A 17,634-nucleotide genomic window follows, 5' to 3' on the forward strand; every position below is an offset into this window, starting at 1 on the left:
CAGTGCCCGTTTAGCTAATTCAAAAGAATTTCTATTATTTTCCATAGGGGCCTGCACATAGATAGCCAAACTCCTCTGCACTGCTTCTTCCAAAGCCCTAGCCCGATATCTCTGATAGGATTTATCTGCTGCCCCCTTGCAATTACCAAACCTTGAAAAAAGGCCTTAAACGCGTCCCAGACCATAGCTGGAGTAGAAGACCCCCGATTACTTTTGAAGAATTCACTAATTTCGATCTTGGAGACATGTACCCAACCCTTCTAATGGAGAAGCTGCTGATTGAACGCCCACCTTCTAGGTTGGGGCGTAGAGTGATCTGAAAGAAGAGATACTTCCAACACTACGGTGGCATGGTCTCACTGACTGATTCTCAAAGCGCAGTAATTTAGATATTAGAAAAAAATCAATGCAAAAAGCGCTTTTTAACCGGCTGGAGACGCACGTGTACTCTCTCTCCTTTGGGGCACTTATTCTCTCAACATTTTGATGTAATCTTTAAAAATCTTAGCAACTTTAGGTTTGTGCTGTTTTTTACCTTTAACAGTGAAATCCAAAAATGGATTCTGCAGAAAATTAAAATCCCCGCCAATAATAATTTTACCTGAGAGTTGCAAAAGGGATTGAAAAAGTTCCAGTTAAAGGGCCGGATCATCTATCAAGGGTGCATAAAAACTGACAAAAATAAATCTCTTTTTGGAAATTAGGCAATGTACCCAGCACCATCGTCCAGCAGGGTCGGCAAGAAAATAGAGTACCCGAGCCCCAAGGTTCTTAGCTAGAAAAACCGCTACACCTCTAGGTGTTGAGAAGCAGTGGTTATTTGCATATCTCTGAATTCCGGGGACCCCATACTAGCATGTGAATTGCAGGGCATTTCTCAAATAGATGTCTTTTTTACACACTGTCTTACATTTGGAAGTAAAAAATGTAGAGAAAGACAAGGGCCACTAGCACTTATTCTTCTATTCTGTGTTTCCCCTAAGTCTCCTGATGAAAATGGTACCCCACTTGTGTGTGTAGGCCCAATGCCTGCAACAGGAAATGTAACATGGACACATCACATTTTTACATTGAAATCTGACATGTTTTTGGAAAGTGCCTAGCTGTGGAGTTTGGCCTCTAGTTCAGCCGGCACCTAGGGAAATCTACCAAATCTGTGCATTTTTGAAAACTAGACACCTAGAGGAATTCAGACTGGGGTCACATATGGGGCTCTCACCAGGTTCTGTTACCCAGAATCCTTTGCAAACCTCTGGAATCTGAGAGAAGCCACAAATTTCCTTCCACCCAGCATTCCCCCAAGTCTCCCGATAAGAATGGTGCCTCACTTGTGTGGGTAGGCATAGTGCCCGCAACAGGAAATGCCCCAAAACACAACTTGGACACATCAAAATGATCAAATACAAAACTACCTGTTTTTGTGGCAGGCACTTGTGTTTTTGGTCCTGGGCTCGGCAGCCATCTAGGAAAACCTACCAAACCCAGACATTTCTGAAAAAAAGACACCTGAGGGAGTACACGGAGGTGTGACTTGCCTGGATCCTCCACTGTTTTCTTACCCAGAATCCTCGGCAAACGTGAAATTTAGCTGATAAAAATCATTTTCCCCACATTTCTGTGTGGGCTCACCACACTGGCACAAATCTTCTACCACCCAACGTTCCCCTCAGTCTCTCGATAAAAATGATACCTCACTTATGTAGGTGGTCCAAGTACCTGTGACATGAAAGAACCAAAAACATGTTGAAATTAAGGGGAACCAAAGTGTTTCCAAAAGGGCAGTTTGAAAAAAAACGTTTTTAGGCTGACAAGTGGGGCAGAATTTTTATCGGTATAGATGCGACAATGCTGGGTGGTAGGAATCTTGTGGATTCCTGCAGATTCCGGAAGGTTCCATCACAAAAATGTAGGGGAAATGTGTGATTTCAAGCAAAGTTGGAGATTTGCAGGGCATTGTGGGTGGGAAAATGGTGCAGGTTGCATGTAAAGCACACCACCCTGGACTCACCCAGATTTTTAGTTTTCAGATGTGTCTAGGTCTCGTAGATTTTTCTACATGGCAGCGTCCCAAAGTCCACTAAAAAGCAGCCTTCACCATTCCAAGTGGGATGATTTTGAGAGTTAGACAAGCTCTCATGGCCAAAACGTAAAACCATAACCATAAATTTGGGGTGGGGCTTATAGCCAGAACCCCACCCTCTTTTAAAACAAAATAAAAAAAATCTTCCCTGGTCTCTGCTGGGCTTTCTGCCCCCCGTGGGGGTAGATGGGCCTACCAAAAATAGCCTGATCTGCCCCAACAGTAATGTGCCCCCATGGGGAGCTACCCTTGCCCAAGGCCCCCCCCCCCCCACAAAGCGCACACACACACACCAATCCCTGGTGCCTAAGTTGTTTCTGCCCCCCTGGGGGCAGATCGGCCAAATAGAAATAGGCCGATCTGCCCCCAAGTGGGGCAGAAATCGCCTAAAATAAATTTACTCCTCAGGGTAGCGACCCTTGTCTAAGGTGACTGCATACATGCAGGACCTGTTGGGGAGAAAAAGGTTTGTATACCCAAGAATGTGGTGCCAAGTTAAGTGTTGGTAGATGACATTGATAAGTGGTTGGCTGCCTATGAAGTTGCACTTATGGCTCATTAGACCTCTGATGAGCAATGGGGAGGCGGCCTTGTGGTTTTATGTACCACTAGTGGGGAGGGACATACTCCTTACACTAGATCAGAGGTCTTCAAACTGGGGGGCGGGCCCCCCTAGGGGGGCCTCAAGTGATCCCAGAGGGGGCCCCAGACTCTGGCCAAAATAAATATTATACAGATAACAGGCCTTTGTTTTAAGCAGAAGCATATTATTGCAGTTTTAAAAAGGTAACAATACCTAACTGCAATGTTTAAATAGGTTTAGACATATTTAAACATTGCCATGTTTATAAAATAATTGTATAAAATTCTGAGGGGGGGCCCAATGATTTTTATTTTTCAACTGGGGGGGCGCGGCATTAAAAAGTTTGGAGACCTCTGCACTAGATCCACATGATCAGAAGGTCTATGCACCTATGAAAGCCGCTTTACTGGCCAAATTTGGGCTGACCCCTGAAAAATACTATCAGAGGTTTAGGGACAGCACCAAACTTTCCACACAGAATTGGGTAGACTGTTTTGATTTCTCCAATAAGGCACTGAATGGATGGGCGCGGGACAGCAAAGTAAATGATTACAAAGGATTATATGATTTGATTCTGAGAGAGCATATGCTCAGTACTTGTTTTACAGAGTTGCACCAGCACTTAGTAGACAGTAAGCTGACTGATCCCAGGAAGGTTGCTGAGGCGGCGGACCTCTGGGCTAGCACCAGTGTCCAAAAAGGTGTCTGGGGAGACGCCCACAAAAGTTGGTCAGGGTTCCCAACAGAAGAAAGAGGGGGGAGAAAAACCTAAAGATCGGGAACTCTCAAAAGGCCCCCAAAACAATTCCCATGGGGGGGGGGGGGAAGGGTGGTGGTAACCATTCCTCATCTAAGTTTGGGAAGAAACCAGGTTACTTCGATAAGAAGATAAGGAAGTTCATCCCCAAATGCTTAGAGTGCTACCAGCATGGATACTCTAAGGACGACTCTCAGTGTTCCAAGAGAGTACAGCCCACCACTGGAGGGCAGACACCTAGGTTGGCTAGTGTAGCACTCGGGGGGGATGGGCGGAGACAGTCCCAATTAGCTTTGGGGGCCAGATAGAGGTGTCCCTAGTATCCCTGGGAGATAAGGAGATGGTGCCAAAAGCCCACATGCCTGCCAATGCATCCAAGTGTAGGCAGTGGGTCACCATTGATGGGGCAAAGGCTGGAGGCTCTGCGTGACACAGGAGCCAGTATGACTACTGTCAAGAGTCAGCTGGTGTCAGCAGAGCAGATAGTCCCTAATACATTCCACCAGGTCATGGTCGCTGACTATCGTGAGAGTCACCTACCGGTGGCTCTGGTTCCCTTTGAGTGTGGGGGTCTTTTTTACTCTAAAAGTAGGTGTGAGTCCTGCCGTGCCTGTAGATTGTCTGTTAGGCAACTATCTTGAGCATACTGCCTGGAAAGAGGTAGAGCTCAGATCCCACCTGGAGATGTTAGGTTTGCCTGAGTGGGTCTGCATGACCACAAGATCCATGGCTGCCCGGGAAGGGAGTCAAAGGCGTCTGGAGCCAGGAACAATGGCCCAGACAGCTGCACAGAGAAAGGGCAAGGGGCTTGGGAAGCCTGCCTCAGAAGTTCCCACGCTGGTGGACGTGGTCCTAGAGGAGGAGGCCCCTGAGCCAACTGGAGAGGATATTGCTAACCTGGGCAACTTGCCTGAACTTGCTGGCTGGCAAGTAGAGGGTGTGGTAACCAGGGCAGAATTCTGTAAGGCGCAGAAAGAATGCCCCACCCTTGAGGGTCTGAGGCAGCATGCCGCAGCCCAAGCAGATGGTGAAGCCTCTGGTGATCACCATATCTACTGGGAGAATGATCTCCTTTACAGTGAGCCTAAGGCTCCGGCCATTGGTGCAGCACGTGTGCTGGTGGTCCCCCAGTGTTGCCGACCTTACTACTGGGTCTGGCTCATGACATCCCTCTGGCACGACATTTGGGTCTACACAAGACCTTTGTCAGGCTTGTCACCCACTTCCATTGGCCTAGAATGCAGGTAGTCTCAGATAATTTCTGCAGGTCCTGCCCCAGCTACCAGGCTAGTGGGAAGACAGGGAAAAGGCTTATGGCCCCCACTGATCCCACTCCCTGTCGTTGGCACCCCCTTTGAAAGGGTGGGCATCGACGTCATTGGTCCTTTGGCCGCCAAAACTGCCTTGGGCGACAGGTTTACCCTGGTTTTGGTGGACCATGCCACCCGCTATCCAGAGGCAATCCCTCTGAGAACAGTGACTGCACCGGTGGTGACCAGAGCCTTCATGGGAATATTTACCCTTGTGGGATTCCCTTAGGAAATTGTGTCTGACAGAGGCACAAACTTCATGTCTGCGTACATGAAGTCCAAGTGGGATGAGTGTGGGGTGACCTACCGGTTTACCACCCCTTATCATCCTTAATCCAATGGGCTTGTTGAGAGATTCAACAAGACCCTCAAAGGCATGATCACTGGCTTACCTGAGGGCATAAGGCAAAAGTGGGACGTCCTCTTACCATGCCTTCTCTTTGCTTATAGGGAGGTGCCCCAGAAAGGGGTGAGGTTCAGCCCCTTTGAGCTTCTCTATGGTCACCCTGTCAGGGGACCGCTAAGCACAGTGAAAGAGGGCTGGGAGAAAGCTCCCAAGACATCTCACCGGGATGTGGTCAGCTACATGCTGGCCCTCTACAACCAAACCCAACGCTTCTGGAAGCAGGCCAAAAGTAACCTGGAGGCCAGTCAAGAGGTGATGAAGGAGTGGTATGACCGGAAGGCCACTCTGTCGAATTTTCACCTGGAGACAAAGTTTGGGTAATGGAGCCAGTAGAGCCTAGAGCTCTCCAGGACCGCTGGACTGGCTCATTTGAGATCAAGGAGCGGAAGGGGGAGGCCAATTACCTAGTGGACCTCAAGAACCATAGACACCCCCTAAGGGTTCTCTACCACAACCGACTCCAGCCTCATTTTGAGAGGTCTGAGGTCAGTATGCTCCTTGTGACAGATGAGGGCATGGAAGAGGAGAGTGAACCTCTCCCTGACCTCCTTGCTTCCAAAGAAGGTGATAGGTCAGTGGAGGGTGTCAATCTCTCTGACTCCCTGACTCTAAATCAGAGAGGCGACTGCTACGAGTTGTTGGAGCAGTTCTCTTCCCTGTTTCCCTTATTCCTGGACTCCCACACTTGTGTTTATGATATTGACACGGGAGACAGTCCCCCTGTAAATAACAAAATGTACAGGTTGTCAGATAAGGTGAAGGCCAGCATCAAGGAGGAGTTTGCCAAGATGCTGGCCCTAGGGGTTGTTGAGAAGTCCAGCAGTCCATGGGCCAGCCCTGTGGTGCTGGTACCCAAGGCTGCTGCACCCAGTGCCAAGCCAGAACTCTGGTTCTGTGTGGACTACTGGGGTTCTCAGCTCAGTCCATCCCCTTAGCTGATGAGCTCATAGACAGACTAGGCGCTGCCAGATTACTCAGTACTTTTGATCTCACATCAGGGTACTGGCAGATTGCGTTGGTGGATGATGCCCTTTGGGTTGAAAAATGCCCCCACTACATTCCAACGGTTGGTCAGCGGGGTCCTTGCTGGCAAAGATGCCTTCTGTGCAGCCTACCTAGACGACAAAGCTGTCTATAGTTCCAGCTGGGAGGAAACCTGCTCCACCTCAAGTAGGTGCTTCAGGCTGTGCAACAGGCAGGCCTGACCATCAAGGGTAGTAAGTGCCAGATTGGGCAGTGTTCCGTTGTATACTTGGGACACCTAGTAGGTGGTGGCAAGGTGCAGCCACTCCAGGCCAAAATTGAAACTATCAAGCCCTGGCAACTACCTAGAACACAGACAGAAGTGAGAGCCTTCTTTGGCCTCACTGGATACTACTGTAGGTTTGTCAAGGGCTATGGATCCATGGTGACACCCTTGACAAAACGTACTTCCAAAAAGCAACCTAGGTTGGTGAATTGGACAGAGGCTTGTCAGAAAGCCTTTGACTCCCTGATAGAAGCCATGTGTACGGCCCCCGTGCTCAAGTCCTCAGACTACTCCCAGGAATTTATTGTGCAGACAGACGTTTCAGAGCATGGTATAGGGCCTGTTCAAGCACAGCTCAAGGAGGAGGGCCTAGACCAACCAGTAGTCTTTATTAGCAGAAGACTACTACCACGGGAACGGAGGTGGAGTGCTATTGAGAGAGAAGCATTTGCTGTGGTCTGGGCACTGAAGAAGCTGACACCATACCTGTTTGGGACTCACTTCCAGGATCAGACAGACCACAGGCCCCTCAGATGGCTCATGCAGATGAGGGGTGAGTATCCTAAACTCTTGAGGTGGTCCATTTCCCTACAGGGGATGGACTTTATGGTGGAGCATCGCCCGGGGATTGACCACTCCAACGCTGATGGTCTCTCCAGATACTTCTGCCTTAGCAACTAGAGCTCCCAGGAGGTTGGGTAGCTCTCCCCACTTTCAGCTGGGGGGGGGGGACACATGTTAGACCTGACAGCCTTATGGTGGTCACCCCTAACTTTTTGCCTGCCTCCCTCTACTTGTTAGATACTGTTGTTGCTGATTTTAAGACTCTGCACACTTTACCACTGCCTACCAGTGCTAAAGTGCACATGCTCTCTCCCTTTAAACATGATAATATTGGATCATACCCAATTGGATTATTGTAATTTACTTGTAAGTCCCTAGTAAAGTGCACCATATGTGCCCACAGCCTGTAGATTAAACGCACTAGTGAACCTGCAGCACTGATTGTGCCACCCACTTAAGTAGCTCCTTAACCTGTCTCAAGCCTGCCATTACAAGGCCTGTGTGTGCAGTTTCACTGCCAATTCGACTTAGCATTTAAGAGTGCTTCCCAAGCCTAAAACTTCCCTTTTTCTACATAGAAGTCACCCCTAAGGTATGCTCTAGGTAACCCATAGGGCAGGGTGCTGTGTAGGCAAAAGGCAGGACATGTATATTTGTAGTTTACATGTCCTGGTAGTGTAAAACTCCTAAATTCGTTTTTACACTACTGTGAGGCCTGCTCCCTTCATAGGCTAACATTGGGACTACCCTCATATACTGCTTGAGTGGTAGCTGCTAATGTGAAAGGAGTAGTAAGGTCATATTTAGTATGGCCAGAATGGTGATACAAAATCCTGCTGACTGGTGAAGTTGGATTTAATATTACTATTTCAGAAATGTCACTTTTAGAAAGTGAGCATTTCTCTGCACTGAAGTCCTTCTGTGCCTTACAACCCACGACTGGCTGGGTTCGGTTGACAGCTCACTTGTGCATGCACTCAGACACACCTCAAACACAGGATACTCAGCCTCACTTGCACACATCTGCATTTTGAATGGGTCTTCCTGGGCTGGGGGGGGCCTGACACTTACATGTCAAAGGACAGTAGCCTGGCCTCATACAAAGAACTGTCACACCCCCTACTGGGACCATGGCAGACAGGATTGAACTGAAAGGGAACCTTGTGCACTTCTATGCCAGTCTTTGAAGTATCCCCCACTTCAAAGGAACATTTGGGTATTTAAACAGGGCGTCTGCCCCTACCAACTCAGACACTTCCTGGAGAAGAGAACCTGAACCAGAATCGTCATACTGCCAAGAAGAACTGCCTGGCTACCCAAAAGACTCACCTGACTTCTTTCTGAGAAGGACTGCTGCCTTGCTGCTCTCTGGCTGTGGTGAGAAGTGCTCTCCAAGGGCTTCGATAGAGCTTGCCTCCTGTTCCCTGAAGTCTCAGGACCAAAAAGACTTCATCTCTACAAGAAGGACTCCTTGTGCAGCGCAAATCGACGCACAGCCTGCATTGCGGTGAGAAATTCAGTGCACGTCGAACCGGAACGATGCAGCCCAACTTCTCAACAAGGAGATCGACGCAGCACCAGCGTAGCGGCTGGAAATTCAAAGCATGGCCCACTGGATCGACGCACAGCCGAGCCAGAACGACGCAGCCCAACTTCCAGAGAGGAATCGACGCAGCGCCTTTCATGCGGTAGAAATTTCCACGCAGTGCCCGCCGGATCGACGCAGCCCCTGTGACTTCATCTTGTCAGCGCCGGAAATCCACGCATCGTTCCCGGGCGTCCAAAAACCCCGCAACCTGGAGAGGATCCACGATCGAGCACCGGAACTCGTTGCACAGCCATCCCTGTGTGAAAACTAAACGATGCATCGCCGTGTGTGGCCTGAGAAATTGAGGCACACCTCCTTGTGTCCAGGCATCTCCTCCTCTGCGGTTCTTTGCGGAGATTTTGAGCGCGAAGCAGGTACGTTGTGCTTGAAAGAGACATTTATTGCTTTTTAAAGACTAAAGACACTTTATATCACTTTTACAGTGATATTTCAACATATTCTTATTGCACTTATTACGTAGCGTGAAGAGTGTGGTGTGTTTCGTGTAGTGAAGACTTGTGACAGAGCTACATGCATGTTAGATTTATGCATCACATTATTGGTGTTCAACTGACTACTCATCAGTTTTTGGGTCTGGTGTTAGCCAATGCCTTTTGATTTTACTAAAACTGTATGTGTAATATACTTACTCGGTCAGCTCTATTCATCCATTGGTCTGTTATGGTGTCATTCACATTTTTCTTCTACCTACTGCAGATACCAGCATAGAGCAGAGAGTTAGCCCACTTGAGCCACTGGCTAACTTCATTGTGAGTGATTGCCTGCACAGGGATTAAATACACACACAAAGTAGTTCCTTCGGTGTCAGGAACTGTCACAGTGTGCTATTTGGGACCTAAAAGAATATTTTAGCTTTTAGCATTATTATTATTATTATTTTTTTTGAGTGTGTGACTCCGCCCAGCTTGTTCTCAACAAAGGTTTGCAAGAAAGAGGTGTCAGCCAGCCAGACCTTTTGGTTTGACAGCACGTGTTCTAAGTGAAACCAGTTATAGAGCCCTAAATTATGCATGCTTTTTCTATGAAATAATATATCCTAAACTACTTTTTCCAGTCCCTTTTATCACTTACACATTTTTTTTATCTGTTCTTTAGAGATTGATATCATTGGAAACATTCAAGGCACTTCCCCCTGTCTACACCCTAAGCACCTCAAGGATGTAATAAGAATGTTTTTAGAAGAAGGCTACGAATCTGTTTTCTCTGTTGTGAGGCGACATCAGTTTCGATGGGAAGAATTAAGTGACAAAGGTAATTACATTTTTTTTAAGTGTATCATGCCTTTACTGTGACATTAGATTAGTGTTCTTGAAACCAAGAACTGGGGACTTATATGTTACATAACATCATTGCGATTGTTTCATTTTTTGTTCTCTATTTTTTGTGTATTGCTATTCATGTGTGCCTTTAGTAACTCCTTAAATTGCTACTTTTTCTTAGAAAATCACACTGAAGGGCTGTAAAGTCATTCTTCTCATGTGGTAGTTCGGAAAAGCAAGTTATCCCTTTTGTTTCGTTTCTTCCTTGCAACTGTGTCAAAATACCAGTGTTTTCCCCCAAGTTGTAATAAGTTATTTGTTTAATTCTGTTCATCTGATGACTTTACATGGCAAATATTCTCGCCCATACACATTCACACGACCTTTTTGGGGCTTCGATCACAACTTGGTACTGTTTCATTTGTTCTCAAGAGTCCTGCCTAGACCTTAACTACATATCCCATTTCCATATTGCAGTTTTTATTCTGAGAGTGCCTCTGTTTCTAGTCCATGTGCAACGTTTCTTACCCTGCAAAGTGATTTCTGTAGATCTCAATCTAGCTTGAGTTCAGGCATACCCTTTTGATGTCACCTCCAGTGTTTCCTTTTCCAGATCCATGCATCTCACTATAGTAAGACATACTGCTCTCATATCTCTCTGAACTCTATTTCTAAGCACCAACATACGCGCTCTTTCATCAAGCTGACAAACCGCACACCAACCAGTCTGTTCTGGGTGCGCTCTGCCTCCCTTACCCAGCTTTTGCAGGTGCTAGATTTCTTCCAAACTGTGGGAATTGAAGCAAAATATGTACAGTTACTCTTAAGTGTATTTATTTAGAAGATGGAAGAATGTTTAAAACCAAGTTCAAAAAGCATTATGTTTTCTTTCGTATATAGCATTGGTATCATACCAGTCACCCTTAAGCAATTTGCACATAGTTTCCATTGATTCAAAGTAGATGCATACTTGAATTCATGCTTGAGTAACTTTAATTATTTTATTTTCGTTTTTAGTCACTGTGACGAGGCCTCTTAATTTCAATCCAGCAAAGCGCCCACGTCGACAGGACTGGCCTGGAGAACTCTGTGAAAATGGGTCTTTTTACTTTGCTACAACAGATCTAATAAAGAAAGGTTTTATACAGGTCAGTGTTTTTATACTGTTTGAAGAGCCTGGACACACCCCAAACAAGTAGGCCTGATATAATTTAAGGGCCCACTGAATCTTTGGCTTGGGAAAGGTTGCTAGATAAATCAGTCAGATTCATTTGATATATCAGATCAGTGCCACTTGTGGACAGCTATATACTTTTCATTATGGAGATCCACAATTTAAGAGTTTAGGTTGTACTTGCCCCGGAAAAAAACACAAACTGATTCATCAAGGTATTCGTCTGTGCTTCAGAAGGTGTCTTATAAAGCTATGATAGCTTTAGCAGTGGCCATCAGTTTAATAAAATAGGCCTGGCATGGGTGGCTTCTCACCACTTTCATAGCAGACAAGGAAATGTGATTATGCAATCATTGGCAGCTCTCACTTATAAAATATTTTCAGAGAAATAGTCATACATAGAACATAGTTCAATGAAAAGCTTTGTTAGGAGTTAATTCTCAAATAATGTAGAAAATGAATTGGAACCCCAGAAGAATATAATTTGGATAGCGGCTCTTGAGGCGCTAGCAAACTGTAAACAAGCTTTGGTAAAGCCAATAGATCTGGTGTTGGCCTTCAGCCATTTAGGTTCTGGCATAGTTTGTGCAAAACCTTATTCTTGGGGAGGCAGCAAGACCATCATCAATTTACAACAAATCATTGTCTAAAGCCAACAACATTTTTGTGGTTTCAAAAAAGCACACTTTACTGTGGTATTCCCTGGCGCTGAAGGGCACTACTTTGTTTGTGGATGTGCTCCTTGTGAAAGGACGGCACACGTTAACTCAAAGTGAAATCTGCCAGTGGCTGAATCCACTGCCCTATGATGCATGCTCCAGTGGCTTGAAGAAAATGCAAATGACACAAAAACAGATTAACGGATGAAGCCTGTCTGTAACCCGCTATGTTATACACATAATTGTAGTAAAATCAAAAGGTCTTGGCTTACATCAGATCTACGAAAGTCAACCGATTTGGAATTGGCTGCCAGCCTTTTGCCTTTGCTCATGTGTTTTGTAATATTTTTGTAAAACATCCTTACAAGTGGGGAGGAGAGGCTTGCAAAGACAGATGGAGAGGCTTGCAAAGACAAATAGAGAGTGTTGCATAGACATACTGGGTTGCATAAATAGAGAACGTTGCATAGATGGAGAGGGGTGACTACAGAGGTAGACAGGGTTGCAATGGTAAATAGAATTGTAAAGATAGATGACATGACAAAAAAGATGATAGGGTTGCCATTGAGGTGCAAAGATAGAATTGAGAAGATAGAACTGCAAAGATAGATGCATAGTTTGATGGATGATAGCTCGATAGTTGATACATAGAAAATGAATAGCTAGAGTATAGATAGATAAGGAAATTGGAATAAACAGCAGAGCTAAAATTAGTAATACAGTTAATAGCAGTACCTACAAGAGCACTGAAAACACACTAAAAAGCCACACAAGCAGGACATAAAGACTAAATTGGTTTACAAATATAACAGCATAGAAGAACAATGAAGGCATAATAGAAATCCAAGCAAGCAGGACATAGAATCTGATTTTGTTTACAAATATAGTTACAGTTCAGTTAGAAATGCACTAATTTGTGTGGATAATAAAAAACACAAATGACTTTCATGAAGAACCATTTTAAATGGACATCATTTTATGTGCTGTGTGTCAGAACCCCTTTCAGAGGGCCACGGGCACGCAGGGGCTACTGGGCCCAACGATGATGGTGAAGGCCTTTTACTCCTGATGTCCCAGGGCTCGCCCTACCATGGATTCTGAGCAACAGGGCCCAAGTACCCCTTCTGCACTTGACTCTGTCGTAACTGTGGACGAGTAGTCAAAGGCTCCCTCGCAGGGGAATACAGGTTAGTCAAATCCACTCATAACCTAAAATGCACTCATTAATGTTAATAAATCAGTGTCCAGTAAAATACTTGCTTTTATGTGAAAAAGAGTATTTTATTTCTAACTCTTCACATTCAAAGAAATAACGTTGTTCATCGAAGCAACACAATCCCCCTCAGGTTGAGGCTATAGTGTTTTATCTGGCATATTCCTGTCCACCCATTCCCTGCAATGAAATCAGGGTTATTCACCATTCACTGGTGGCCACATCCAGGGAATGCTCACTAGAAAGCCTTACTCAAGAGTCCCCTTTGGCTCTTTAGGAAATACTCAAAAGTATCTGTTGTGCTGCAGCACACCAGCAGTCTCTTTTGAGTCCTGGCAGGCTTATTTAAGATTTTACTGGCTCCATTAGCACGGAAGCCTTCAGTGACACTTGAAATCCCTGGTTCCTGTTCAGAAGAGTCAGGCTGCGTGTGGTAGGTGCATGCTCTCTCCCGAGCAATGCTGCCTTCTTCAGCAGCAAAAAGAGGTGCTTCCAGTTTTTTTCAGTGCTGAAAGTTAAGTTTTCTCCACATGGGGTTATTAATCTTTGTGCTCTCGGCCGGAGCCCAGCGATGGAACAAAGTCCTCTCTGCAGCCTCTTAAAGGTTGGTTAGGGGGCAGGTCTTGATGCACAATTTCGACCCTCAGGTTGTGGCTTCAATTTTCTCAGGTGCTGGCCTTAACTGAGCAAAACTGAGTACTGGCAGCTCATCCTGTCATACAGGGTTGCCATTATACTTGCTTGCTTGCTTCTCCTTCATAATCACTGGTACCGCAGCAGCCCCATATGGCATACGGGAGCACCGTTGAGGCTCATGCAAAATTTGGTGCTTTTGCTGGCAGAGTCACCTCCATGGTGGCCCCCTCTGGAATACGGGGTCACTGCAACAACTCAGTATGGGCCTGGTGCTCTCCACACAGCAGTAGTCGCATGCCTCCATCCATAGCGCCCCTTTCCTGCCACACAGGCATCTCTAAATCATTGCTACACACGAACATAGACCCGATCAGTGCTGATCCATCTCCTCCAACTGGAATCCTTCCGGTAGAGCTCCCTACTGGACCTCCCTCCTCCTTCCTTACAAGGCACACTGGATTTCACAATCAGGCTGGTGCTGGTGTTCCAGGGCAGGTGGACTTGATTCCCCGGGTGATACCTCTTCAGCCAGAAAAGAGACTGTCAGGTCTTGGCCGCCTATCCTAGTCACAGGCAGAAGTCTTGCAGAACTTTCCTTTCTGCCACAGCTCATCATGCTGCTTGTCAGATAAAAAGTTTTGGGCTTACAACTGCTCCTTCCTATAGTCCATTTACAGTCATCAACTGTGATTTGGGGTCTGGGTCTTTGCAGTTTTATGTTGGGTTTCTGCTTGAAAGGCTCTCTGTCACAGCAGGAGAGACTCCAAAGCTGATAGTCCCACAACAAAAGCCATGGGGTGACAAGAGTTCACACCTGGATGTCCGCCCCAGTGATATGTGCATCAAAAGTGTGCTCCCAGCCCTACTAATTATGATTCTCTTATCAGCCCCGTCTCCTTCCTGAAACGTGTCCGGGCCCTTTCTTTGTGATCTATCACAGAGTACCTTTTTGAAGTGTCCACCTCCTCCAGTTTGTTCCACCCAATTCAGAGGAATGCTGTAATGTGCAAATCTGTCTGCTAGAGGGGATTCCTCTACTGCTCATGTCTTCACCAGACAGGCCTGGGCTTCCCAAAATGAAACCTAGGATCTTCCATGCAATGTACTATTACATGCACTCTTTGTACATACACAGCACACATACTGTCCAGTAGTGTCACCTCCCTTTATTGTGCCACCCCAGGCGCACATACATCCAGCAATCACAATCACTGTGTGCACACTGCTCAGCGCTGTATCCTTGCTGCATTGTTCCATGGTGTGCTATTTGCAAACACATACAATACCAGCACACACACTCGCCATGTGCTCACCTCACAACTCCTCACCCTTCATGTACTATACTTCTTTCAAGCATACACACACACACACCCAGCACATGCTTTCATTGCACATATACAGCACTACATCTCTCATGTAATGTGTCCCTGGCAGTGATACATTCTTTCAGTACATGATCAAACCATGCTTATGCTGGGCTGTTCCTGTACTGTACCCTCCCATGCACACATACACAGTCACCACACATGCACCACTCAGAACTCTGCCTCTAACTGATGTAGGCCAAGGTTGAGTTGAGTTGACTAAGCAGCAGAACTTTTAAAAAAAAAAGTGAGCTAGCCTGTAGGTCTCACTTCAATGACCCAGGGTTAAAAGTTCACTGTTACATGGTATGCTGTCACCACTGCGCTTGTGCTGCTCATCTCTTGGTGAAGGCGTTAGTCTTCCACTACTATGAGGTTAGCACTTGGGCACTCCTCTCGGTCCCCAAAAAAGTACTTTAATGCTCCTACAAATGTTCCAATATCAACATTTCTCTTAATCCACTTGGTCCTGGACATTATGCATGACGAGTTAAAACAGTAACAAGTTTGAAAGAAAGAGAAAACAACATGTATGTATTATTACAAATATCTGTAAAATGCTAGTAACAAAGTGTCAATTAGGCCGTCGAGTAAAATACAGTTTAATTGATCATTAAAAATTGTTCAGAGATTCAATAATCATCCCAAGAAAAAAATACAACTTTTTTAATCATTAGGAATTGATCTTTGGATGGGGAGGATACCTCCTTGGTATAAGATCCTTTTTGTTAGAAATGTGGTGAATTGGCAGCCTACCGCTGCGTCCAGGGAATTAAAGGAGGCTAAAATGGCTTGTTTGCGTGTTCGTATGCCATGTACATTATCATGCGAGCTTTCCTTTCAGTTAAAGGTTTAGGGCAAATACATAAAAGGTGGATCAGTTCTATCTCCATAGTCCCCAGTCATTTGAAGCCTCTTGCCAAGTCAGGGTTAAGTGTGCAACTGTGCAGGTATATGGCCAAAATAGAACTCCCAAGTATTTCCTTTTCAGACACTGGTTCCATCCTCAGATAAGTAACTCTCCGGTTTGAGGGTTTAATAATCATTCAATACCATCCACCTGTGTGTCATTATCCTTAATTGCTCATTTGTTTCCTCATTTAACAATTTATAGTGGTTTTTTTTTTTTTTTAAACGTGCAGGGGCAGTGTTAAGATCCCATAGTGATCGTGCCCCAACATTGTTAATGGCAGCTTCTAGATAACACCGGGCAGAGGCACTTTCGTTTCTGGAAAGCTCTTAACCTTAGGTTTTTACTTAGTGTCGCGGGCACAGCTCTTAATTTGTGCCAAGTTTTATGATAAGCCCTAGTCCTTGCAATTGACTGATTAGTCAGCCTGGACGCTAAATGAATTTGGGCAGGGAAGGCATTGACTGATGAACTAAAGAGATGCCTATGCATTTTAGAGAGCGTTGTATCGAGAATAACTGCATCCCGCCCGTGTAAAGCTTCTCTTCCTTATGTTAGTGTTAATAACAGTTTGGCAGTGATGACCTTTAACAAAGAACCAAATCTGGGGCCGACCAAGAATTCTTTTTGAGATTGAAAAGGCAGTTAATAAAAATGTGTTAAATAAGTAGGGGGCCAGAACACATCCTTGTTTCAAACCATCTTGGGTGTAAATTATCTTGAAAGAATGGAGCCATCACCATCTTTTTTTATTTTTATACTTACCCATGTACCTGACTTGAGGAGTTGTGTTGTTTTCAATGATGCACGAGGAATACCGCAGGTTGATAATTTTGCCCAAGGAAGGTTGCGCCGAACGCAACCAAAAGCTGACTTAAAGTCAACAAAACAGAGGTGAAGTGATATTTGATTCAATTTCATTTAATCAATTAAAAGAGAAAGCGCCAGAATGCTTGTTGTGGACACCACTCAAAGGGTAAAAACTGTTTGATTTTGTGGTATATATTTTTTCATTTGTCATTCTATCCATTTACTCCTTTAAAAACAACCCCGCAAAGTACTCATTCTCGAGGAGGGCAATTTGTCTGTAACTTTCTGGTTGCAGCCTGTCTCCTCGTTTGTAGATTGGGGTAATCACTGACCCTCTCCAAGAGCAGGGAATTGGTTGCAACTCCAAGACACTGTTAAAATAAAATAGGGTAATTCCCTCTATGCAGTGCCTTCAGGATGCCGTTTGGACCCAGGGTGCTGTTGCGTCGACCAGCATGCATCTGTTCTAGAACTTGTTTTTCAGTAAAGGATAGACTGTCATCCAAAACGGCGAGTCCTGACACTGGAGAGTGGAAAAAAAGCAGAGGATGAAGCCCCTGCAATTACAGGCCATCCAGTTGCTAAGAATGAGTTGTTGTCCATTAGAGGACAGAAAACGGTGTTTAAATAATGTGCCCTGCTTGATTCGGAGATGGTGGAGTTGTTTATCATGTTTGGGGCTCTATTTATGCCATTTACCGATCTTCCAAAGTCCCTTGAGTAATTTCCTGAGGAAGAGAGCCTTGGCTCAAAATGCATGTTCTGAGGAAAATCTTTCCTCTCATAGAAGTTTTTGATTCGTCTTTTTAGGGTCGAGCCTGTGTCGCATGCGCCTGCACATGCGTATCGCTAGCAAGACGCTTTAGGAATTAGAAAAGGTCTCGAAGCCCAGTCTACGTCTGGTCGGTGTCTTTCATTGATTCGTGGGCTTGCCTGTTAGAATCTGCTTGCTTTCATTAGTGGAAGGCACTTATGTCATGCCTTTTCTGGTGGTTAGCCCTCCTCAAGCGCAGCGACCAAGTACAGAAAACATGCGAGGCTCGCTGGGTTT

At 45.5% G+C, this 17,634-nt stretch overlaps 1 protein-coding gene across 3 annotated transcripts in view; it reads left to right on the plus strand.

The window, feature by feature from the left end:
• Positions 1-17,634, plus strand: part of CMAS (cytidine monophosphate N-acetylneuraminic acid synthetase) — a 158,589-nt gene that overhangs the window by 86,165 nt on the left and 54,790 nt on the right. For all 3 annotated transcript variants that reach the window (XM_069228545.1, XM_069228546.1, XM_069228547.1), the window contains exons 4-5: positions 9,654-9,809; positions 10,835-10,965. In XM_069228545.1, coding sequence (XP_069084646.1) covers positions 9,654-9,809; positions 10,835-10,965 — 287 coding nt within the window. The remainder of the gene's footprint in view (positions 1-9,653; positions 9,810-10,834; positions 10,966-17,634) is intronic.

This window comes from Pleurodeles waltl, chromosome 4_1 (genome assembly GCF_031143425.1).
Source record: "Pleurodeles waltl isolate 20211129_DDA chromosome 4_1, aPleWal1.hap1.20221129, whole genome shotgun sequence".
NCBI lineage: Eukaryota > Metazoa > Chordata > Amphibia > Caudata > Salamandridae > Pleurodeles > Pleurodeles waltl.